The sequence below is a fragment of the Mesoplodon mirus genome (genome assembly GCF_964341445.2).
Source record: "Mesoplodon mirus genome assembly, chromosome: 4".
Taxonomy (NCBI): domain Eukaryota; kingdom Metazoa; phylum Chordata; class Mammalia; order Artiodactyla; family Ziphiidae; genus Mesoplodon; species Mesoplodon mirus.
The window spans coordinates 100868131-100892901 of NC_138979.1; the positions used below are offsets into that span (position 1 = coordinate 100868131).

Below are 24771 nucleotides of genomic sequence, written 5' to 3' on the forward strand. Positions count from 1 at the left end.
CTCTCTGAGCTTCAGTTCTCAAATTTGCCGCATAAGACTGTAGGACTTGCCAAGGACCTAAAACAAACAAACAAAAAATCCTGGGATTTACAGCTTTATGCCTTGCTGACATTTACCTCGGCCCTCAGACACCACCCCTTTAATGAATAGTGAAGCTAGTGAATAAACTCCAAAATGCCATTTCTTCTTAGCCCCCTCAGCTGGGCCAGCAGAGGGGGATCCCACAGGGCCAGCGGGGGTGGAGGTGCGGGGGAATGACCTGCCTGGTCACTGCTACCATCCACTTGGAGCAGCTCAGGAAGATGCAGGCTCCGATTGGTTCTTCTCTGGGCTCACTAGAGGGCACCCTCTCCCAGACCCTTTCCCCGGTTACTCTGCATTCTTCAGACACAGAGAATCCGGCGTCTGTGGCAAAGCAGAGAAAGAGTGCACTAGGCTGCCTCCAACCCAGGGAAGTCTCCCCAGAGCTTGTATCCCAAAAAGTCTCGAAAAGCCATGGAAAACAATGGGAGAAAGTTTAAAAAAAAAAAAAAAGAAAAGAAGAAGAAGAAAGTTTATTTACAGCTCACCCTGGGAGACTCTTTCCCGGGTGCAGGCGGCACATCTGAGGCCACCGGCCTTTCACCCCCACGCCCCCAGCGCAGTGCCCTCCCGGAGCTCCCCAGGCCCGGTGGGCACTGCTCCCCAGCCTGCGGGGGACCAAGGCAGAGTAGGAGTCCGAGGTTGAGTCCCTTTCACAGTTTAGTACTGATGGTTAAGTCTGAGGCCCAGAACTGCTTATGCAGTGGGTTGTTGAGGATGAGAGGAGAGCTCCCTTTCGCCTGACTTTCGAGGCCCTTGACGCTTCCATCCAAGAAGGTGCGAAGAGCGTTGGTCCGAGCGTAGTGGAGACTCAGCACCGCCACTCCGAGGAGGAGGCACAGGATGCCTGCGTTAGCCCAGTCGCGGGTAAAGAGGGCGGTCAGGGCTCCAGAACCCGGCCGCCTGTCTCCATCTATTGGAGGTATTTGCGTTTCCTCCCCAGACACACCCACCACGGAAAGACCTCTAATATGGCATACATGATACACGGGTTCGCACGCCACTGGGGCAAGATACCGAACCCTTCCGAACTCCCTTCCCCTCCTCTGTAAAATAGGCACAACAGTGCCTGCCTCTACGAACTATTGAGAGGGGCAAATTAGATAATATACGTGAACTCATTTTGCAAATCGGAAAGCGCACGCTGGGATAAATCTCGTCTCTGCCCCCAGACACCCGGGGGCCGGTTCCCTCGGTCCTCACCCGTGGCCAGCGTGATCCAAAAGGCGGCACCGTAGTGAGTGGTGAGCTCGGAGGAGCCAAGGCGGAGCTGGCAGAGAGTCACGCTGGAGATGGAGGCGAAGGCGAAGACGGAGAAGAGTGCGAAGGCGCCGGTGATCAGGAGAGCCAGGCCTCCGTAGTGCGGCACCGGCATGGAGAGCAGCACGTTGGCGAGGAGCCAGAAGCAGAACGCCACCCTGCGGGGAGGGGACCAGCGGAGCTGTGAGCCGGATTACCCCAGCCCGCCCGGGTTCCCACGGGCTCGCTTCCCCTACATCCCGGCCCCAGAACAAAAGCCCGGGGCTGGGATGGCGGAGACGCAGGGAAACACTGGAGGGGAGTAGCCGGCGCCCAGCCATTGCTGGGTCTCTTCGGATTCCCACGCTCTGTACGGACCTCGTGACCATCTGCGCGCGAGGCGGCAACTCTCACCCCCAGCGCGTCGGGCTGTAACTGTAGCTCACATCCTCCGCCTCACATGCCCCCACCCCGACCCCCGCCACATACACACACGCACGCGCGCGCCCAAGCACGCAAAGTGTCTTCTTTCCGCGCTCACCACAGCGTGGCCGAGGCGTAGTGTCCCGCCAAGCGGTATTGGCGGTAAACCCCGCAGGGGCTGCTCGGAGTGAACTTCTCCGCCAGATAGAGAACTGGATCCGGCAGCCCCTTCTGCAGTGCCTCCGTGTACGCCCCAGCATAGTTTTCGCCCATCCGCCAAATGAACTGCTCGTTGTAGTCGATGGTCTCGTTCAACTGATGCACTGGGTTCCCTGCGGAGGGCGGCGTCGTCACCCGGCTGCGTACAGCGAGGACCGGGCAACTAAGCGGATTCGGATAGGAAAGTGAGAATCTTGAGAGAAGTAGGTTTGGCAGCGGTTGGGGAAAACACAAATCAATGAGAGCCAAAAGCTATTCTATATGGGCTTGTGGGAGCTGTCCTCACAGGTCCTCCAGCTGCCCCTGCCTGCCACACACCCCCAACCATGGTGTCTGCCAACCTCAGGAGTTCACTTCGCCGCAGCTCCTCACCTGTGAGTGTAACATTCACGCCCTCCAGGCCCACGTGCAGACCGACGTGGGCTCGGACGCGTGCCGCACTGAAGGCCTTGTAGGATGTATTGGTGCTAACTCTGCCCACTGACCATTCTGCGCTGAAGTGTACCGCTGTGGGGAGAGGCAAACCGTGGGGGAGGGGAAAGGTTAGGGAGAAGATTGGGGAGATAGGATTGGGAGCGTGGTGATGGGAGTTGGGACACTGAACAGAGATGGGGGGGTCTAGGAGTCCAAAGGGATATACACGGTAAGGGTGGAAGAGTGGGCACTAGAAAGAGAATGGGAAGAGGGAGCGGGAACCCATCCCCGGTTCTCCATTTTCCCAGGTGCCCTCAGGCCACATCCTTCCTCACCCCAGGTCCTCTCCCGCTCCGCTGCATCACACACTCACCCACAATTTCTGCTCCTATGAACAGGCTGAGGAGAACTCTCACCAACCAGAACCAGCGCTGCAGGAGCAGGAACTGGGTCAGGCCTGGGTACTGCCCAACCAGAGTCCCCAAGCTCTCCCTTGACCCCATGCCACCCGGGCCTTTAGTGCTTCTGCAACTTCCCTCTCTTGCCCACTTCTCCCAGTTACATTCCTGACCTTTAAAGGCTGAAGTCAAGTCATGCAAGTCCCTCTGAGCCACTGGCATTTTCTAATGTTTTCTGGCTGCATGATTCTGCCTCCCAGCCCCATTTTCCAGTCCACCCTGCAACTGGGCTGTCTCTATCTGGTGCCCTCACACCACCTTCATCCCCCTTCCTCTCTAGCTATCTGACTCCTAGTCCTGGTCCCACCTCCTGCTTGGGTCACTGCCATGATGAGGCTCAGTGAGTCCAGAAGTGCTAGGCAGGCAGCGGTCACCTCCCTCAGGAGAGGGAGGCCTCAAGGTCTGGTCACCAAGTAGAGGAGATGCGAACATAACCTCTCAGATATTACTAGGTGTGCCAGTTTCCCAGAAAACCAACACAAGACTCAGGGAGGCTAGGTCCTCCTAGACTTGAAAAACAGAAAACTTAGGTTCTGGGACAGGAGGGAATCTAAGAAAAAGTGCCCAGTCTGCTACAACTTCGAAGAAATTTCTGTGGAGAAATCTGTCATTAGGATGGGGGCTCCCACACACATGACTCAACCCAGTGCACAGGTGAAACACAGCAGTATGAGTTGCTGGTTTCTGTCCTCTTGGCCAGAAGGTCATCACCTGAGGTCGGGATGGGAGTGGGATGGGAGTGGAGGTGCAGCCTGAGGAGAGGCAGGAGACCCCTGCAGTACGTGAAGACTAGAACTGGCCCCAGGATTACTGGACTGGGCACCCACTCTCTGCAGCAGCCTCCTGAATGTTCCAGCTGGGGTCAGCCTCTGGATGTCTTGTATGGGACCTCTCCCTAACCTTGGGAAGGGGTGCTTGCTGGGCCAGACTTCTGGCTATGCTCCACCTGTCTGGTTCAGTGCTTCAGTTTGACTATTCACGGAAGATCTTGCTGCCGTCTTAACTGTCCTGTCCTCCAGAGACATGCTGTCCTTGATGCCCTCCACCCCCATACCCAAGCTTCTAGTACCCCCTTACCGAGTGGCCACGAATCCCAGGTAAGATGAGTAGGAAGCTGGCAGCCAAGGCCAAGAACACCAGAATGACAATGAGTAGCGGGACGCTGATGCCGGCGGCATGCCGGGGCTGAGGGTAGAAGGGCAGCACACCGTTCCACAGAGTCATGCCGCAACCCGGCCGAGCTGGGTCTGTTCCAGCGGGGAGAGCGGTCACTGGCGTCCGAGCCCGGATCCCACTTCTCTTTACCCCGTTCCCTGCGTGCGAGGACTGGACCCAATAGACAAGTCAAGTCTGAGCGCCTCGGCTTGCCCCTAAGGAAGCGCAGCAGCTAGCTGCCCTCAGGCACTCTGGGTTGGCCGGGACGGAGTTAGGTAGGTGGGAGGGCGGGCTCTGCGTGTTCACTCTGCGTTTAGAAGTCGCACAGGACCTGAAATCCTTTTTATAGCAGCCTGGGCAGCGTGCCGAGCCGTGTCTGGGCTTTGCAGCCAGGTCCCAGAGGGAAGAGATCATGCAAATGAGAGGCGAATGTTGCTATGCAAATGAGAGGAGCCCCGCCTGCATAGCAAGAGGGTGAGTCCCAGTCCAGATGCTCACATCTGGTGCTGCTCTGGCCTGAGTGGACACCTGCACAGCTGGCCTCAGAGGACCCAGAAAGGAGGGTGAGAATGAAGCCGGGGAGGCTGAGGATCTGCGGAGCTGGGGAGGAGTGGTGGGGGAGAGGCAGAGAGCAGAGGAGAGAAGCAAAGATTCCAAGAAAAAGAAGACTTCTGACCCCGATGGGGGCCCTAAGCCCGAGGTTTGAGTGGGACTTGGGACCTGATCTTCCCATCCCTCGTGTCCATGCACAGGCATTCACTGAGGGGTATGAGGGACTGCAGGTTCCAGATTCCCAGCTCACTAGCCACGTTCCTTTCCCTGCCTCCTCTAGGAGAAGCAGTTCCTGAGGGATAGGACTTGAGGCTTTGTTCGGGACCTGGGAGGCTGGAGGTAAAGTCCTGCCAGAGACTGACAAGCCCCAGAGGATTTGTGCCTCCCGGGTTCCTGTGTGTGATCGGGGTTAGTTCTTCCACGGGGTGGAGGGTGGGGACCAGTGTCACTGCCTTGAGGGCTGCTTGTGCCTTTAAAAAAGTGCCCTGCGGGTACGGGTCCTTGGCGACGTTTCTAAAAGCTTCGCTCCAGAAGTGGACACAGCTGGCGCTTCCTCCTCCTGTGCCAACTGTCGGTGTGGGGGACGCCTGCTCCGTGTCCCTCACGTACCACCTCCCACCCCCTTGGCTGCAGGGTCAGCATGCTCCGTGCAAGACCAGAGGCCCTGGTGCTCCTGGGAGCTCTGCTGACTGCACTCCTGGACCCAGCGGGTAAGTACCAGGCACCCCTAGTTCGGGATGTCTCCCAGTTTCCCTTGGGAGTTGGGGAAGGGAGACGTGCAGGCAAGCGGCTTCCTGAGGCTAGAAGATCGGGTGAGATGGCTGAGCGGCTCAGCCAGATGGGAAACTTCCTGGCGCAGCCTAGACGTCGCGCGAGTATCGCCACTTGGGTCGGGTTGGGGGCGCTGGGCGGGCTGGAGAAGCACGGGCCGAGGCCGTCGGGTCCCAGAGGGGTCGCAGGGAGGCTAGCACTGAGTGGACCACCCTCTGACCCACAGGAGGCCAGGACTCACTCTCGCTGACCTGGGAAGTGCAGCGCTATGACGGCTGGTTCAACAACCTGAGGCACCACGAGCGTGGCGCTGCCGGTGCGTCCCGTGGTCTGGGGTGGGGAACGGCTAGTGGAGGGCAGGGTGGCGGGAGACCCGGTGCGGAGAAGCCGAGAGAGCGCGCCGCCAGCCGCCCGGCTGCCTGCGCCGCGAACTCCTATGCACTCCTGGGGACAGAAGAAGGGGTCTCGTCAGTGGGAGTGGGGAGTTGGAGGGAGGCGTAGAGCGAGGTTCGTGGGCTTGTTGGAGACGGAGTGCTCTGACAGAGCCCGGCTCCCTGCTTCCCACAGGCTCCCGACTGCGGCGCCTTGTACCAGCTAATTACGCGGACGGCGTGTATCAGGCTCTGGGGGAGCCACTGCTGCCCAACCCGCGCCTACTCAGCAACGCCGCCATGCGGGGCACAGCCGGGCGGCCATCCAGCCGCAATCGCACAGTGCTGGGGGTCTTCTTCGGTGAGAGCAAAGTGGGAGAACGCGTCTTCGGTGAGGGTTGACCTGGCGCTCAGCTCAGCGCCTGGGGAGAGGGGCCCTGAGGCCTCTCTGCAAGTCCACAGGAGACCGATACAAGACCCCGAACCACTTCCTCTCCCCACCAAGCCTCACTTTAAGCCTTTCTTCTTCTTGGAGGGATTTGGGGGTGTTGATTCGGGGGTATTTGCTCTCCTAATCTTTCTCTTATCACTGACTACAAACCCAGGAGCGCCACTAACCCTCATTATAGCTCTTAGAAGCTGATTCCCCTGCCGCCGCTCTCCTCCTGTTGTGATTATATCTTCTTTCCCCCGAAGAGGGAGGGAGAGGCAGGATCTGTTAGGAGATGGGGACTGGCTTGGGGGAGCCCTTACATTAATTATATTATTTTGATTCTCCCAACAACATTATGGGGTGGGCGAGGAGGGTACTATAACCCCACTTTGCAAATTAGAAAAAAGTTTTAGAGCTGGTGGCGCGGAAATTGCCTTGGAACCTCTGCCTTTAGGCTCTTCAGAAATTGGCGTCAGCATTGGCGGTGGGGAGTAGCGATTCTCACCAGTTTGCCCCCTACACCCGCAGGCTACCACGTACTCTCGGACCTGGTGAGCGTAGAAAAGCCTGGCTGCCCGGCCGAGTTCCTCAACATCCACATCCCGCCCGGAGACCCCGTGTTCGATAGCGACCAGAGCGGGGACGTGGTGCTGCCCTTCCAGAGGAGCCGCTGGGACCCCGAGACCGGACAGAGCCCCAGCAACCCCCGGGACCTGGTGGGCGGGGCAGGGGGCTGGGGGTGGGGGTGGGGCGGGACCTGAGGCAGCTGGGGAGAGGCTCCCACCCCCAGCACACCCGCAACGGCCGCCCGGCCCTCGCCCGCCCTGAGCCGCCTCGGCCACCCGAACCCCGGCTCAGCCTCCCGCTGTCCCCGCAGACCAACGAGGTGACGGGCTGGCTGGACGGCAGCGCCATCTATGGCTCCTCGCACTCCTGGAGCGACGAGCTGCGGAGCTTCTCCGGGGGGCAGCTGGCGTCGGGGCCCGACCCCGCCTTCCCCCGGGACGCGCAGGACCCGCTGCGCATGTGGACGGCGCCCGACCCCGCCACGGGACGGCGCGGGCCCCGGGGACTGTACGGTGAGGCGGCGGGGGCGCGGGCGGGGGGCCGGCGAGGTGCGCCCCCCTCGGGCCCACCCGCGCTCAACTCCTCCCCTGCGTCCCCACCGCGCGAGCAGCCTTCGGGGCGGAGCGAGGGAACCGCGAGCCCTTCCTGCAGGCGCTGGGCCTGCTCTGGTTCCGCTACCACAACCTGTTGGCGCAGAGGCTGGCCCGCCAGCACCCGCTCTGGGGGGACGAGGAGCTGTTCCAGCACGCGCGCAAGAGGGTCATCGCCACCTACCAGGTCGGTCGCGCGGCCCTGCCCCCACGTCCTGGTCCCCGGGAGACTCCGCTGCCCCGCAGAGCCCTCCATCCTTGGACAAGCCCACCCAGAAACACCCCTCCCCAGACAGCTACCGTCTGGGGAAAGTCCCTGAGAGTGATAAGGAGGCAAAGCGCTACTTATACCAGAGGTTTTCTCGTGATTGTTATTTAGCTGCCCCTCCCCCCTGCCCTCGTTCCTCGTGGGCAACGGGAACCTCCGCCCCTCTCCTGTTTGAGTGTCTCTCCCGTGACTGCCCCTGCCTGGTCCTCGTCTCCCACCTAAGCTTTCCTTGAGCTCAGATCCCTCCTGGCCTGGCTGCTCCAGCGCTGGCCTCCCATTTCCCCCTCTCTTGACCCTCAGAACATCGCGATGTATGAGTGGCTGCCCAGCTTCCTGCAGCAAGCACCGCCGAATTACACAGGTGAGGGAGTTTGGGGAACACCTGGGCTGAGGGGTTTTGGGGAGGCGGAGGGGGTCAGGATCCTGTCAGGACAGGATCCAGGATCTCTGTCCTTCTTCAGGACAAAGAAGACAGGTGGGTTCATGTGACGAGAGTGTGTGAGGGTAAAGAGCCTATTTCTCTTCTTACCCCTGTGGACAGAGTACCGCCCTTTCCTGGACCCCAGCATGTCTCCGGAGTTCCTGGCGGCCTCTGAGCAGTTCTTCTCCACCATGGTGCCCCCTGGCGTCTACATGAGGTGAGGGAGGGTCTGGCTGAGCAGCACACTGGCAGAGGTGAACACTTAGTGGTCTTGTGGGCCTGGGGCCTTTTTTACACCCCTACAGTTTCATGGGGGAAAAGAAGCAGAATTTGGTGCCCTGAAACAGCACCCTGGGGTAGGAAGTTCAGTCTTAACAGGAAAATCTCCCCATTTCCTCCTAATGGCTGAACTTCAGTTGTTGAGAGAAGGATTTGTCCAGCAGCTGGGTCACTCTCTTCCCTCCTTCTCTTCCTACCCTGTGTGGACAAAGAGCAACCTCTACCTTCAATCCGCACTCGTTGCCAAATCCCTGCCATGTTCAGGGAAGTTCCGAGGACACCCCTTAGTATTGGCCAGACCCCCTCTGAACCCCTCACCCCACTCAACCCCACCTCAACTTCTCTGAATTCTCTTACTGCATCCTTGATTCCGCATTTCAGAAACACCAGCTGTCATTTCCAGATGGTCCTGAATGAGGGTTTTGTCAGCTCCCCAGCTCTCAGAGTCTGCAACAGCTACTGGATTCGGGAGGTCAGCCTGGGGTCAGGGGCAAGGGGAGGTGGGTCAAGGTCAGTCTCATCACACAGGCTGGGAAAAGCAACAATTCCAGTTCTTAGGTGTTGCAGCTCCAGGGTGGTAGGAGTTGAAGGGTAGAGTGATCAGAAAATTATCTGGGGACAACAGCTCAAGAGAGTCTAGGACTGGCCAAGGGCCCTTTATCCTGAGGTGCTGCATTGGTCCTGAGAAGGACCTGACTTTAGGGAGGGGCCTAAGAACCTACCTTGAGTGTGTTGTTTTTTTCCAGAACCCCAATCTGAACAGTGCCGAGGCAGTGAATCATCTGCTGCTGGGAATGGCCTCCCAGATTTCGGAGCTGGAGGACAGGATAGTGGTTGAAGATCTGAGGGGTAAGCACTGGAGGCAGAGGGGATGAGGGCCCAGAGGTCCGGGAGCCTGGGGACCCTTCTGGGTTAAGCATCAGGCAGACCTAGGGTACCTACAATGCAGGAACATAGATAAACACACAGTAAACAGCCATTAGAAGAAAACAAGCTTTATTCTAAATTACCAACATCTGAGTATGTGGGGGAAGGGTGGCACCACAATCTCTGGTGCTTAGGTCGCTAAAGGTTTTTGTCCAGCCCTATGCTGAGGTTAAGGAGGTGGGACGGAGAATTTACTGCTTGGTGACTAGAACAGTCCTGAGTCTTAAGGGAAGCGTTTTGCCAGAAAAATTGCCCCTGGTCACACATGATGACAGTGACCCTACACCAAGGCAGGTCACATGTCAAGGAGTGCTGAGTGTGGGTAATGCCAACAGCCCAATTCAAGGCTGCTGGGCGAAGAAGGGTTAGAGGGACTGAGCCTAGAGCCTGGTCCTCTCTCCTCCTCAGATTACTGGCCTGGCCCTGGCAAGTTCTCCCGTACTGACTATGTGGCCAGCAGCATCCAACGTGGCCGAGATATGGGGCTGCCCAGCTATAGCCAAGCCCGACAGGCCTTGGGGCTGAAGACCCCAGAGAGCTGGAGTGACTTCAACACCAGCGTGGACCCTCAGGTCAGGAATAGTGATGATAATAATGGCAGCTAAAGCTGTCTTGTGGTGATACTGTTCTAAGTCCTTTACACATGTAACACATTTAATCTATGTCAAGAACGTTACAGAGTAGATACCATAATTATTGCTGTTTTACTGATGACATAATTGATAAGTCAGTCTTGGAGGCAGGATTTAAATTCAGCCATCTGATTCCAGAGTATCCTCACACTGCATTGTACCATTACTGCAGAGTGGCCCCTGGGTTGGGTGCCATTGTCCTATTCCTGCAGGATCTCTCCCCAGGAGTTGGGTGACCCTGAAGCTGCTGATCACTGGGGATAGGCAGTCTGGGTAGTGACGCACTGGTCCTCCCACCAGACTTGTCACCACCTGAGGAGTGCTGCCTAGATAGAGGAGACTTCCTCAGGCCTGAGCAGCAAGCCAGGCAGCTGATGGGGTCCTGTGTTTGAGGGATGGGGCAATAGTGGCTGCCCTCCCAACACAAAACCATACCCATGCTCACACACTCCTTGCTTCCTGTGTGGCCCCAGGTGCTGAATGCCACAGCCGCCCTGTACAACCAGGACCTGTCCCGGCTGGAGCTACTCCCCGGGGGGCTCCTGGAGAGCCATGGGGACCCTGGACCCCTCTTCAGCACCATCGTCCTTGATCAGTTTGTGCGACTGCGGGATGGCGACCGCTACTGGTTTGAGAACAGCAGGAATGGGTGAGGCCTGCCTGGGTTCCCACCTCAGACTCTACCTCGGCCTGGGCCCCAGACCCTCTGCCTGTAAACAGCACCCGGCTGTCCCAGCACCCCTCCCCAACCCCTCTCGGTCTCTTTTCTCATCTGGGTCCCTGGGCCTGAGTTTGCTGGAGACCTGTGTCCCCTTCCCATCCCAACAATTCCTGGCTTTCTCTAACTTAGGCTATTCTCCATGGAGGAAATTGCAGAAATCAGAAACACCACTCTTCGGGACGTGCTGGTGGCTGTCACCAGCGTGAACCATGGTGACCTGCAGCCCAATGTCTTTATTTGGCAACAAGGTGGGTGGCCTGGGAGAACACAAGCAATGGTGGCAGAGAAGAGACAGAGGTTGTGTAGGGATCACTTGGTGCTGTCCAGGGAGCTAGGCACCAGGCAGCTCCTTCTGTGTTGGTCTGGGAGGCCTGCATTAGGCCACCTCCCACAGTAGAGACTAGACTGGTTTGCAGGCTGACCCTTGTGGTCAAGTTGGGATAGATGCTGAGAGATGGGATGTGGAAGAGGAATTTTTGATGGGAACAAGTTCCAGGGAGGAGGGTTTGGGAGGGAGTGGGTACCTGGTCCTTTATAGGACAGAAGGGAAGGCTGCCTGGCCAAGGAGTGGGATCCTCAGGCTCTGAGATCTTCTGTGTCTTTCCCTCAGGTGCACCCTGCCCTCAGCCCCGGCAGCTCAGAAGTGAAGACTTGCCCCGCTGTATGCCCCTGACTGTGACTCATTTCTTCGAGGGCAGTGGTCCTGGTTTTGGCATCACCATCGTGGCTCTGTGCTGTCTCCCACTAGGTGAGCCCTTTACCCCTTCGCCCATTTCTCTTCTGGCTCCCCTCCTCCTCACAGACTGTCCCTGCCCCTTATTACCTGCTGGCCTGTAAGGCTAGCTCCTAGGTACATTTGAAGCCAGGCTCAAGGGGCCTTGGGAAGGGAGCGGCAGCAGCCAAAGCCTCAGTAGGCGAGGCTGTAGGCAAGGCCCCCCCACCCAGTGTCTCCTTCTGACCCCCTTCAGTGAGCCTGCTTATCTCTGGGGTGGTGGCCTATTTCCGGGGCCAAGAGCGCAAGAAGCTACAAAAGAAAGGCAGAGAGAGTGTGAAGAAGGAAGCAGCCAAAGATGGAATGTCAGGTGAGATGGGGCCTAGGGGCGGGAAGGGGGAAGGGGACAGATGGGGGGGCAGTGCTGGGAGAAAGAACCAGGTTACAGATGTGGGGAGAGAGCCAGGCTTTGGGGGTGCCTGCTCAGACTGGCAGAGTGGAACCAGCCTGAGGGCAGGGGCCTGGGACCTCTGCTGAACCACTCTGCCCCATTGTCCCTTCCCTAGCGATGGAGTGGCCGGGACCCAGGGAGAGGAGCTATCCCATCACCATCCAGCTGCTCCCAGACAGGCGTCTGCAGGTCCTGGACAGGCGTCTCTCTGTGCTCCGCACCGTCCAGCTGAGGCCCCCGCAGCAGGTCCACCTCATCCTGTCCAGCAACTGTGGACGCCGCGCCCTGCTGCTCAAGATCCCGAAGGAGTATGACCTGGTATGGCCCATCCTGCCTCCCCGGCTTGGGCTGCCCTCACACATGTCCCCTCTCACGGCAAGTCCTCTCCGGCCACCCTGTCCTCAGCTACAGAGCTCAGTTGTGAAGGCTGATGCTGGGAGGAGGCACTCCTTTCAGAGGTCCCCAGACCCACCGAACTCTCCCTCTGACCCGCTTTGGGCCTCTCACCTGGCCCCAGCCGGGATGGAATGGGGGACAGCTTTTTTCTCCATCCCCCAACCCAAGACCCTTTGAGGGGAGGCTGAACCAGAAGCTTGAGCCTTCCTCCCACCAGGTGATGCTGTTTAACTCCGAGGAAGAGCGAGGCATCTTCGTGCAGCATCTGCAGGGCTTCTGTGTGAGCTGGGCTCTGGGCCTTGATGTGGCTGAGATGAGTGAGAACGAGCTGTTCAGGAAGGCTGTGACCAAGCAGCAGCGGGGCCGCATCCTGGAGGTCTTCTTCAGACACCTGTTTGCCCAGGTGCCTGACTGTGCCTTTTGGAGGCAGGGCCGGGCCCAGGGGTTGAAGGGACCCTGGGCTGGACAGGACCCTATGTGGGGTGATCTAAGCTTCTGCTCTGCGGGCTGGAGATTTCAGTTTCCTCATCTATGAAACAGTGATTAAAATAGGATCCATCCCTTTAGGTTGCTGTGAGGATTCAGGGAGATGGTCTACATCAGTGGTTCTCAAAGTGTGGCCCCTGGACCAGCAGCAGCAGGCTCATCTGGGAATTTGTTAGAAATTCAAGTCCTCAGGCCCTCCCCCAGGACCTAGGAAAGCAGAACTCTGGGGTTGGGGCCCACAAGCCCACCAGAGGCTTCTGATTCACTCTAAAGTTTGATAAACACTGTTCTATGTACAGGGTTTAGCCCAAGTGCTTACTTCATTATAGGCATTTAACAAATGGTAGTTACATGTATATGACTTTTAAAATCAGGCACATGGCAGCCCTGTCTGAACTGACAATAGAACATATCTTTAGCCCCTTCCTCCCTGTCCACTTAATGTCTGCTGCAGCTTCTGTCCCCAGTGTAGGCTCTCTCACTTTGCATTCCCAAACTGTGCCCCTCCCCATTCCCACCCCATCCCCTGCTACAGTCACCCCCTCTGCAGGAAAGCAGAAGCCCAAGTCAGAAGTTTATCTAATGACCGTGAGCAGCCACCAGGGCTTACCCTTTCTGAGCTGGACTTTGGGGAGATGTGAGAGGTCACTGAACTGCTTCCAGCCAGGCCTCACCTCCTTCTCTCCTTCCCTCTGCTGCTGCCCGAGTGCAGGTGCTGGACATCGACCAGGCAGACGCCGGGACCCTGCCCCTGGACTCGTCACAGAAGGTGCGGGAGGCCCTGACGTGTGAGCTGAGCCGGACTGAGTTTGCCGAGTCCCTGGGCCTCAAGCCCCAGGACATGTTTGTGGAGTCCATGTTTTCTCTGGCTGACAAGGACGGCAATGGCTACCTGTCCTTCCGGGAGTTCCTGGACGTCCTGGTGGTCTTCATGAAAGGTAGGGGGATGGTGCACCATCCCAGGAGTCAGGTGTCTTTCAGCAGAGAGGTGACGGGCATCCCCCTATCTCTTCCCAGGCTCCCCAGAGGACAAGTCCCGCTTGATGTTCACCATGTATGACCTTGATGGGAATGGCTTCCTCTCCAAGGACGAGTTCTTTACCATGATGCGGTATGGGGTGGGCCCCTCCAGTCCTGAGACTTCCTGATACTTTAAACAGGAAAACAGGTCAGGTCAGAGGAGGGTAGGCGAGGAGGTTATGAGTCCATCTGCATTGAGAGGTGGCCTGGGTACTATATCCTAGACACTCAGAGCATCCAGCTTCAGAAGTTTATCTGGCTAGGCCCCTGCCTCCAGGAGGGTCTGTATTTGCAGTGCCAACACCGCCAGAAAATTCTCCCTGGTTACAAAAGACAACCAACGTCAAGATGACCAGTAACAAAGCCCACTAACCCCTTCTGGATGCCTTTGGGTCTTTGCTAACTCTTCAAATGCTGTGCTTTACACAGTGAGATAATGAATCATGGAGGGTGGATGCCCTGGGTCACTGCCAGTATTAATCACCATGACAGGCAGGAGGAGAAACATGGAAAGTTTTTCTATATTCCAACCCTTCTCTCTTCCTGCTTCTTAAGCCATTTCTGGTTGTGGTGTGCTGATAAAGACCAGTTTTGAGCTCACAGACTTATTCCTGAAGACCGTGCTCCTGTAACACAGCTGCCTGCAGCTCTATAAGGACAGGGTTCATATCTCTCTTTGTTCCCTACTGAATCCCCTCCTCCGCACTGTGATTGGCACATAGCAGGCATTCAATACATAGTTAACTGAATCAGATGAAACAAATAAGCAAATGAATAAACAGAATGCGTAGAACAGCCCAGACCCTTTTAACTCTTCTACCCCTGTAAGCCTCCTCATTGCTTTCAGCTTTCACCTTAGCTGCCACATTCTTTACAGTCCAGATACCACAACTGGACGTGGGCTTCTGAAAGGGCTAGGGCGAGGCGCATTGCAGTTGTCCCTCGCTGGGCGTGCTGCTGCAGGACCCTCTAGGAGACGGTCTCTGCTCCCAGGGGCTGAGGTCCACCTCCTTGGCCTGTACTCAGTGTGGCTCTTGCTCAGTCTCACCCTGAGCAAGTGGGATGATGTGTTTTTTAATGTGATGGCAGTGCTTGCTGTGCCATGCACGCAAAGGTCTTTTTCTGCTGGATTCACACAAACTTGCATGTTTGTTTGCTTTTGTCCCAAAGCACAGTCTAAGAAAAGAGTTATGGCCACTGTAGCTGCCACTGTGGGTGCTGTCACATTGGGTGCGTAGATACTCCTGCCTATGCCCCAGGCTGTGGCACAAGGAAGCAGCAGCCAGTGCAGCTACATCTCCTCTTCCAGCCCGCCGCTGGACCACGAACGGGTGCCTGGCGGTGGTGTGGGAGGTATCAACACAAGAGCCTGCCACGTGAGAGTGCCATGGCACACCTGGACAAGTCCCTACACTAAGTAGACATTCATCCCAGCTGTAGATGCCCCCCTGTTTGGGGACTGCTTTCTTTAACTGGTCAAGGTCACTTTCAATTTTGTTCTGCCTTTTGAGCCCTTGGCCACCCCACCCAGCTTAGCGTCAGTGGCAGGCTGGATGAACACTTTCTCAGTGCCATTTCCTGGGTCACTGGTAACCACATTAGATAGGCCGGGGCCCACCCCACCCAGCACCTGCCTGAACCTGACCTTGCCGGGTGACAGGCTGCTTTCGTCTCTCCTCCCTCTTCCTGCCCAGGTCCTTCATCGAGATCTCCAACAACTGCCTGTCCAAGGCCCAGCTGGCCGAGGTGGTGGAGTCCATGTTCCGGGAGTCGGGCTTCCAGGACAAGCAGGAGCTGACGTGGGAGGACTTCCACTTCATGCTGCGGGACCACGACAATGAGCTCCGCTGCACCCAGCTCTGCGTCAAGGGTGGAGGTGGAGGTGTGTGAGTTTGGAAGGCGTCAGGAACGGGCGTGTCTTCAAAATGAGAGTTCCTGGTGCATAGCACTCAGGTCTTATTTCTCTTTTAGTCCTTGGTGCCTAGTAGAGAGCCAGGCACGTGTAATCAAGGGCATCACATACACCTGTGCAATTTATGCACAAAGCTACCCACTGAGGGGTCAGGGCAGGCTGAAGTCCAGCCTACATTCTACACACCAACCATGTGCATTGGTCTGGGGTGTGTCGGGCCAGAGGAAGAGTCCCTATTTTCTCTACACAAAGGACCTGCAGGGTTGCATCCGCCTGGAGGGGGGCCCCTTTGCTAACTGCACTCAGTTGCCACATTGTCTAGCAGTGGCAGCCGCCCTGTGTACAGTGGGTGCTCGGTGTGGGCAGTGAGGGAAGCAAGGCTGGAGAAAGAGATGGGGACATGACCAAGTCACTGGCAAGTGCCACGGCAGCCTTCCTAGGACAGTCTCCTCCCTCTTGGGGAAGCCCATCCAGCTTCTTGTTCTCCCCAGGTATTGGAGACATTCTTAAACCAAACGTCAGCTGTCGAGTGTCATTCATCACTCGGACTTCTGGGGAACGGTGAGTGGGAACGGGGCACTGGGAGGTGCCCCGGCTGGGTCCCCTGCAGAGAAATGAAGGAGTAGGGCTGGTGGAATCAGCCCCTGGGCCAGATGTTTGCTCTGAAAGTAGCTTTCAGCACACGGTTGTTCTAGTCCAAGTTCCAGCTGCCTCACACACATACCCCTTACTGCTCAGGAGCCTGGCTCTCTCCCTGCCCCTCCAGGGCAGAATCATTCTACAGAACATATGACCAGATCATGTTCATTCCTTCTGTCTTGCCTTCTGCCTGGCTTCTTTCTGACCAGTTTTATGGGCAGGTTCTGTGGACAGAAATGAGTCCCAGGATCTATCCCCTCCCCCACCAGCCCCAACTCTGACTTGGTAGTTCTTCTCCTGGCTGCAAAGACAAGGGGAGAATGAGACCTATTTTTCTCTTCTCAGTTCTTGCCCTCAGGGAGTGGGGCTCCCTGTCTCAGAAGCCCCAGAGTTGGGAGGCCCTGGGTTGAAGAAGAGGTTTGGCAAAAAGTAAGTGTTTCCCAGACCCTTGACCCAAGGAGACATGGGGAGAATTCTCAGGGTCTCTGGTCTGCCCACACCTCCACACACAAGGAACCATCCTGAGACTCATTCCATGTGTCCCTGACCGGATTGGCAGGCTATTGAGTTAATGACTCTTCAGCCTCTTCCAACCTCTGCATCCTAATCTTCAGGCAAGGGGCCTGGCACTCAGATGCAACACTAGGCAGTGAGGGGTCTCCTGGCTCCTGCCTGCCTTGGGCACAGCAGTGAGGCCTGTGCAGGGAGCAGGAAGAAGGAAGCACAGAACAGAGGGGAGGAAGTGGAGATGGAGGAGTGGGGAGATGGAGGAGTGGGTGGAGAGGGCAAATAAAGCTGAGAGGCAAAGGCTTGGCAGAGTGGGATTCTACACCACAAAAGCTTTTTCTTTCATCTGTTGTGGCCCATCCTGACCGCTACCAGATCACCAGGTCTCCTTCATAGGGTAGCATTTAGGGGAGGACAGGGTGCCCTGACCTCAGGCCACCTGCCTCCCATTGCTGCAGGGCAGTGGTGCCCCCTCCCCGGCTATACACAGAGGCGCTGCAGGAGAAGATGCAGCGGGGCTTCCTGGCCCAGAAGCTGCAGCAGTACAAGCGCTTCGTGGAGAACTACCGGCGGCACATCGTGGTCGTGGCAATCTTCTCAGCCATTTGTGCCGGACTGTTTGTGGAGCGTGCTTACTGTAAGGAGAGTTCCAGGTGGTGGGCAGTGGGAGGGGAGATGTGAGAGCCTTCTGGTTGTTATTCTTGATCCTCAGGCGTCTGGATAGGGGATCCCAGCTGTTCTGACTGGAGTCCAGGCCTCTGTGCTGTGCTGATCCACCCCCACTGTGCCCCCAGACTATGCCTTTGCCTCGCCACCCTCGGGCATTGCAGAGACCACCCTCGTGGGCATCATCCTGTCACGGGGCACGGCGGCCAGCGTCTCCTTCATGTTCTCCTACATCCTGCTCACCATGTGCCGCAACCTCATCACCTTCCTGCGAGAGACCTTCCTCAACCACTACGTGCCCTTTGACGCCGCCGTGGACTTCCATCGCTGGATCGCCATGGCTGCTGTCGTCCTGGCCAGTATGTGGCTCCCGGGCGCGCTCGTCACTGCTGCAGTCCCCTGGGTCGAGCTGTCGGGGAGGCAGTGGGGAGACTGGAGCTACTTATACTTCCTGCTCTCCTCGGGGCTGGAGGTAGAGTTGGCCCTGGAGGTGTCTCTAACAGGACGTGTCTCTCTCAGTTTTGCACAGTGCTGGCCACGTGGTGAATGTCTACATCTTCTCAGTCAGCCCCCTCAGCCTGCTGGCCTGCATCTTCCCCAGCGTCTTTGTGAATGATGGGTCAGTTTTGGGGAGGGTCCCCCTTGGGAATCCTGGGGCAGGCCTCAGGGTACAACAGAAAAGAGGTAGATGGCCCTAGACCCTCCACTCTCTCACTAAGTGAGGGCGAGAAGCTAGCATCCTTGGGAAGGCTGAGAGATGACTTCCTTGCCCTCAGGAAGGAAGCAGGCCGTAATTGGCCAGGAAAGGAGTTTGGGAGATGAAGTCGGAGCCTCTTTCTCACGTGTACTTGACACATAGCTTGCTGTCTCAGCCTACTGTCCATTCACTGGGCAACTATTTGTGGAACACGTCCTGTGTGTCCATCCAGGAGCCAAAGAGTAGGGATGCCAAGATACATGCAGTCGTTCAACAAATATTTATTGAGCATTTACTCTGTGCTGGGCATTGTTTGAGCATAGGGATAGAGCATGGAGGTAAGCTCCCTGCCCTCATGGAGCTTACAGAATATGAACCAAGCACTCAAGGAAGCAAAGGTCAGCTGCAGTAGGAGAATTCAAGATAACACAGGAGGAATAATTGCTTTGAGATCAGAGGGTGGAACTGCAGGAGGCTGGGTGCCATGTTCTTTGGAAGGATCCTTGGCCTTCTGGGTTGAGGCCCAGTAACCTCCGCATTCAGGGCCGTCAGGAACAGAGTCACATTGCAACAGTGGTGGAGCCCCTCCTGCCCCAGCCTGAGGCTCTGGGTGTCTTTGTTCTACAGGTCCAAGCTTCCCCAGAAGTTCTACTGGTGGTTCTTCCAGACAGTCCCAGGTAAAGAGTGGACTGTATGTGGAGTCTGGGGTTTCTGTCTGAGGACTTTTGCTTTTGTCCTCATCTTCCCATGAATACACACTTGTCTATAGTGGTCATAGGATCCCTTTGCAGCCTCCAGCATAAGCCTCAGCTCCAGCCTTCTTTGGACAAGCTGTTCTGGGAGCCAGGGAGGGATGAGAGAGGTCAGGGAGGAAGAGCGGAATGGGGAAATGCCCTCTGGTGTTCTCAGCCCAGGCTGAGGTCCCGAGACCAGGGGCTCTCTGACCCTGTCCCCCGCTGCCCCCAGGTATGACAGGGGTGCTCCTGCTCCTGGTTCTCGCCGTCATGTACGTCTTCGCCTCCCACCAGTTCCGGCGCCGCAGCTTCCGGGGCTTCTGGCTGACCCACCACCTCTACATCCTGCTCTACGTGCTGGTGAGGGAACTCTCTGGGCAGGGCCAGGCCACAGGACAGAGATGAGCACTCATGATGTGGGGAGGGAGCAGGGTGAATTGGACACAAGATCTCAGACCGAGACCCCGAGATCTGAGACCAAAGTCTATGGAGCCTATGCCAGCCCCATCTACCCTGCCCAGGCCCAGGGCCCAGGCAGGAAGTATCTGGGTAGGGTGGGTGCAGGAAGGGGGCCAGCTGGGCCTGAGCTATACTAACTGGCCATGTCTCCAGCTTATCATTCACGGCAGCTTCGCTCTGATCCAACTGCCCCGTTTCCACATCTACTTCCTGGTGCCAGCACTTATCTATGTGGGGGACAAGCTGGTGAGCCTGAGCCGGAAGAAGGTGGAGATAGGCGTGGTGAAAGCAGAACTGCTGCCTTCAGGTACCAGGCCTGGCCTGACCCTCGGTGGGGAGCATTGGAGGTCAACTCATGGGATGTGGGGAGACAGCTCCCCAGGCCTCATCATCCCATTGCTGCATCTGTTAGCCTCTCAGGGACCCCTGCAGCTTTCCTGATTGAACTACAGCCCCCAAAAGAGCTGTGCTTAGTTCCCAGGAGGACTTACAGACGGTGAGAAGTGACTGAGAAGAGGGGGCTGAAAGTGCATTCAGAGGGGTTTAAGGACAAGAAAGACCCGTGCTCGTGTGGCCTGGGTGCAGGGTGGGGAACCATACATCCCTCTCGCATTCCTTCACTCAGAATAACCTCTCTTCAGAGACAGATAAATGGCCCAGACTGCAAGAGTCTGTTGTTAAGAGTCAATGTTGGCCAGAGTGGGGATTCACATCAATGTAAAGGGTGGTGGAAGATGACTTAAGTGACAAGGGGTCGGCTAACCTTCAGGACTCACATAGTAAGAAAATTAACTTCACTTCAACTGTATTTCAATCAAGATTATTTAAGTGCAAAGTCTCAGCATGGTATTAGCATGCCTTCTGCATCCTCCAGTACTTGCGAATCTCCTTTTTCCACAAAGAGAGAACAAGCCTGAGGCTCAGCTATGGTCAGGCAACAAACAGTATCCAGCTAAAATTTGTTAAAACATGGCACCTTCTGTTTAGACCACATGATACTTAGGCAAGGCAATGTAGGGTATTGGTTAAGAACTTGGCCTCTGAAGCTAGATAGAGCACATGATGCTGGTTTTCTACTCACCTTAGTGACCTAAATGTTCTTCTCAAGGTAAACTGAATTGAAAAAGTAAGTCAATTTAAAGAAAAATGTTAGATAAATGATAGTGCAGGAGGTGTGCTGATATGGCCCACCATAAAGGTAACCCTCATATGGTGGAGGTTTGGCAAACACTGAGATGGTACCTGGGGAGCCTGAGGTCCCCTGACCTAGTAAGCTGGTATCCAGGACAGTGGTATCAGGCCTGGGCCCTTAGTGGGAAGAAGCAGCAAAGAGGAGGGGAGGGGCTGGAACAGGAGAGTGGAGAAGCCCAGCTCTTGAGTTACCCAGGAAACAGAGAAGGGGGCCCTCCATCTCCCAGCCCCAGAAGCCATACTCGCTCAGATCATGTGACTACTCCCTGTGCCTCAGGTGTGTGGAGAGGACAGTGTACCTGCCAGTCCTCAGGTACCAGGAGCAAGCCCTCTGATCCCTGCCCCTCCCTGCCCATGACCCCCAGGAGTGACCCACCTCGAGTTCCAGCGGCCCCAAGGCTTTGAGTACAAGTCAGGACAGTGGGTGCGGATTGCATGCTTGGCTCTGGGGACCAACGAGTACCACCCCTTCACCCTGACTTCTGCGCCCCACGAGGACACGCTTAGCCTGCACATCCGGGCAGTAGGACCCTGGACCACCCGCCTGAGGGAGATCTACTCACCCCCGACGGGTGACAGCTGTGCCAAACATCCAAAGGTGCCCATCACTGGGAACCACTTTTGGGGTTCTGGCATTGATAGAAGGTCCCCACCCTCCCTGACCTTGGGATAAGATGCTCCAGCCACCCCAAAGCCAGACTGGAAGAGGGCTGGCGTGCCTCAGAGAAATTAGTTCTCCCTGTCCTCCCCGCCCCCCCATTTCTAACCTCAGAGCTGGGGAAGGGCCAGGCTCATCTCATCTTCCTCTTCTGTTGGCAGCTGTACCTCGATGGACCATTTGGAGAGGGCCACCAGGAGTGGCATAAGTTTGAGGTGTCCGTGCTGGTGGGAGGGGGCATTGGGGTCACCCCCTTTGCCTCCATCCTCAAAGACCTGGTCTTCAAGTCATCCTTAGGCAGCCAAATGCTCTGTAAAAAGGTGAGTGTCCCTCTCCCATTCTTCAAAGAAATGGGGACAGACAGCCTGATTGTGTCCCCACATCCCAGCAGAGTGGCATGATAAAAAGTCCCTGGCTCCTAGGCAACTGGTTCTGCTGGGGCCATTCATACCCAGTTGCCCAGATGGCAAACATTTGAGGGAGGGTAGAAGGTATAGCCAGAAGAGCCTCTGCTGGGATCTGTGGCTAGAAGCCTTGGATCAGGCCTGTGGGTCCTGCCAGAGGTTTGGTGCCTGTGGGGGGTCCAGGGCTTCCCACCATCTCAGTATAAGCATCTGGGTGGAGGAACCTTGAGCTGAGCTGAGTCAGAGCCCTAGTTGTGTGTCCCCAGATCTACTTCATCTGGGTGACACGGACCCAGCGGCAGTTTGAGTGGCTGGCTGACATCATCCGGGAGGTGGAGGAGAATGACCACCAGGACCTGGTGTCCGTGCACATCTACATCACCCAGCTGGCTGAGAAGTTTGACCTCAGGACCACCATGCTGGTACGTCCGGGCCGGCCAGGCAGGGCAGCTCAGTGGGTATGTGGGTTGAGGGTAAGGATGGCCAAGGCAGGTGGGTGGACCCTCTGGACGAGGCGCTGACCCTGGCTCTGCCTGGCTGCGACCTTCCTCCTCTACTCCCTCCCCCAGTACATCTGTGAGCGGCACTTCCAGAAGGTGCTGAACCGGAGTCTGTTCACGGGCTTGCGCTCCATCACCCACTTTGGCCGACCCCCCTTCAAACCCTTCTTCGACTCTCTACAGGAGGTCCACCCAAAGGTCAGTCCCACCCCGACCCATCCTTCCCCTGCCAGGACTTCCTGGCCCTCAAGCAGCCTGCAGCTGGGTACTGAGCAGAGGACCTCAGGATGGGGTCAAGCATTGGAGAAGGGCTTTAAACCCCACCCCCTGCCTCCCCAACTCAAGCCTTGTCCTCAGGGCCTGTGGTCAATGCCCTGGTCGTTCCAGCCAGGCTTGAGAAGCAGCTCCCTCCTGGGGAGGAAGCCCACAGGCCTCTGCTTCTCTGCAACCACTGTCCCCCCACACACTTGACAGGTGAGGAAGATCGGGGTGTTTAGCTGCGGCCCTCCAGGGATGACCAAGAATGTAGAGAAGGCCTGTCAGCTCATCAACAGGAAGGACCAGGCCCACTTTGTGCACCACTATGAGAACTTCTGAGCCCTCCCTCCCTGGTTCCTGATCCCTCCATGGACCAGCCCTGCCAGCAGTTTCTGTCAGAATTCACCTCAGGCCTCAGCTGGAGAGCTGGAAGAGCCTCTCCCTCATTGCCCCATCTGTCCCAGGCTCTGAGAAGATAGAGGAGATCCTTCTAGCTTAAGCCACAGCAGGCTGTAGCAGACAAAGTGGGGAGGGGACAGTCCCTTCCTTGTGACAACTATGGAGGTGAAGAGATACAACCACCTTTTCCTCTGATAGGTCCCCATGTCTGTTTTCCTTCCAGAAAATCAATGTATTGCTTTGGTATTTTCTTGGCCTAGGCATTTGAGGGAGGACAGGGTGGGGATACCTGGTGTGAAGAGAGGGTTCTGAGTGAGAATCTCCTCAGAGCCCAGCTTAGAAGTTGCAATGCTAAACCTGGATGGCCTGCCTGCCTCAATTCAGTCTCCGAGGTCTTTTCCCTCCAGCTCTACCCCCCAACTCGTTCCTGCTCCTAGAGGATCAGGAATCCTGAGGAGCAACCAGCAACGCCCGCTGCCCTCACCTCTTGGCTGGCCCTTCTCTTAGCCTGCTGGAGCAGCCCCTCAGCTCTGGTACCAAGGGAGTCCAGCCTCTCTGCCAATCATCCAGAGTCCCCACTCAGCTCCCCTCCTTCACAGGACTTGGATGACCAACTGTCCCAGTTTGCCCAGGACTCTCCCAGTCTTGGCACTGAAAGTCTCTTGTCCCAGGAAACCCCTCAGTCCCAGGCAAATCAGGGCAGTTGGTCACCTTCCACAGGAGCCAATCTGGGACATCACCTCCATACTCTTTAAGACCCTTCCTTTTCCTTCTTCAACTGGCTCTTTCCTCAAAAGCTAAGCCTTAATTAAAAAAAACAAAAGGTATAATTTGCTTAAAGTGTACAAATCTTAAAGTTACCATGTACTACATATGTTACTACTACCCAAATCAAGATATAGAACATTTCCATCAGCCCAGAAACTTCCCTTGTACCCCTTCCAGTCAGTCTCCCCAAGCCTTAGAAGGAACCACAGATGTGATTTTTTGTTATCACTCCAGATTCATTTGGTCATACTGAATGTACTGTTTTGAAACTGGCTTGTTTTACTCAGCACAATGTCTCTGTGATTCATCCATGTTGTTGTATATATCAGTAGTTTGTTCCTTTTTATTGATGTGTCATATTCCATTGTAGAGATATACCACAGTTTATCAAATCTTCTGTTAATAGACATTTAGATTGTTTCTAGTCTTTGATAATTATGAATAAAGCTGCTATGAACTTTCTTAGGACTTATCTTTTGGTGAACATAATGCACTCATTCCTCTTGGGTACGTATCTAGGAGTAAAATTGCTGGGTAATAGCGTCCTCCAGCCAATAGGACCTGTGGCAGGGAGAGTTTCAGGCCATCTCCACATTCCTGCCCCAGGCTTCTGTCCTCATTGGTCATACTCTACCTCTTCTGACAGATCAGATGCCTTTAGCTCCCTACTCTCTGTACTGAAGGAATCTCTCTGACAGAACTGGAAGGGCACCAGATCAGGAGCTAAGAGACCTAGGTACGAGTGCCAACTTTGCCTATATGTAGCTACAGAGGAAAATCCCTCAACTTCTCTGAGCCTGTTTTCTCATGTATTAAAATGTCTGTGTGGGTATTAGGAAGAGAGATAGTGATACTGGCCCAGAAAATTATACAGATGAGAAAACTTATGAGAATATATTATACAATTGCAATGTATTTTGATTATTAATCCACCTATTTCCTAACAGCATCAGGCCTACAGGCCTCCAGCCCTCCTGCCCCTCACTGGGTCTACAACCAGTCACTAATCCCAAACTCCAGCCCCTTAAGTCTCAGCCTTAGCTGTATTCCCAAATCTGGCCCATCAGTTCCTTCCTTATTCCTTTCTAAAGACCACTGAAAATATTTATCTGTCTCATCCTAATTCATCTACCCTTGCTAGACCAGATGATATTGTTAACACGGCTGTTATGATTGTCCATAATATTCTCTACTCAGCCTTATCCTCCCTACCATTCTTGAGCCTGAGTGAGGGTCTCCTGAAGACTCCATGATCACTTTTGCCCAGACAATGCCAATTGCCTGTCCAGCTGGACAGAAGGACGTGCCATCATCATCTTGAGTAGCCTCAGGTGGCTCTTAGGCTGCCTGGCCTTAGTCCCGACTCCAAACCCCAGCCAAGTTCTAGATATCA

At 56.0% G+C, this 24771-nt stretch overlaps 2 protein-coding genes across 2 annotated transcripts; one reads left to right on the forward strand and one right to left on the reverse strand.

Annotated features, from left to right (window-relative positions):
- Positions 1-539: 539 nt before the first annotated feature.
- DUOXA2 (dual oxidase maturation factor 2) lies at positions 540-4123 on the reverse strand. Its single transcript, XM_082616915.1, has 6 exons — positions 3912-4123; positions 2750-2807; positions 2335-2469; positions 1862-2075; positions 1285-1499; positions 540-928 (listed from the first exon to the last, which is right to left on the reverse strand). The coding sequence occupies exons 1-6, from the start codon at positions 4056-4058 to the stop codon at positions 735-737; spliced, it is 963 nt and encodes a 320-aa protein (XP_082473041.1). The 5' UTR covers positions 4059-4123; the 3' UTR covers positions 540-734.
- A 1058-nt stretch (positions 4124-5181) lies between these two features.
- On the forward strand, positions 5182-23839 carry DUOX2 (dual oxidase 2; the record flags this gene model as incomplete). Its single annotated transcript, XM_082618757.1, has 33 exons — positions 5182-5251; positions 5539-5628; positions 5880-6044; positions 6645-6832; positions 6994-7195; positions 7294-7460; positions 7842-7902; positions 8083-8179; positions 8623-8713; positions 8988-9090; positions 9577-9740; positions 10274-10449; positions 10651-10769; positions 11132-11269; positions 11490-11603; positions 11800-12002; positions 12298-12483; positions 13279-13504; positions 13584-13677; positions 15281-15468; positions 15990-16059; positions 16483-16566; positions 17103-17281; positions 17439-17669; positions 17830-17929; positions 18635-18684; positions 18974-19101; positions 19354-19507; positions 20757-20989; positions 21211-21369; positions 21720-21875; positions 22023-22151; positions 22428-23839. The coding sequence occupies 33 exons, from the start codon at positions 5182-5184 to the stop codon at positions 22548-22550; spliced, it is 4638 nt and encodes a 1545-aa protein (XP_082474883.1). The 3' UTR covers positions 22551-23839.
- Positions 23840-24771: the final 932 nt, after the last annotated feature.

Coding starts and splice junctions, on each gene's coding strand:
- DUOXA2 (XM_082616915.1), bottom strand. CDS start 4,058: ATGACTCTGTGGAACGGTGTGCTGCCCTTCTACCCTCAGCCCCGGCAT. Junction 2,076..2,334: donor CGTGAATGTTACACTCACAG/GTGAGGAGCTGC, acceptor CGCCCTCCGCAG/GGAACCCAGTGCATCAGTTG. Junction 929..1,284: donor TTGGATCACGCTGGCCACGG/GTGAGGACCGAG, acceptor GGGCTAACGCAG/GCATCCTGTGCCTCCTCCTC.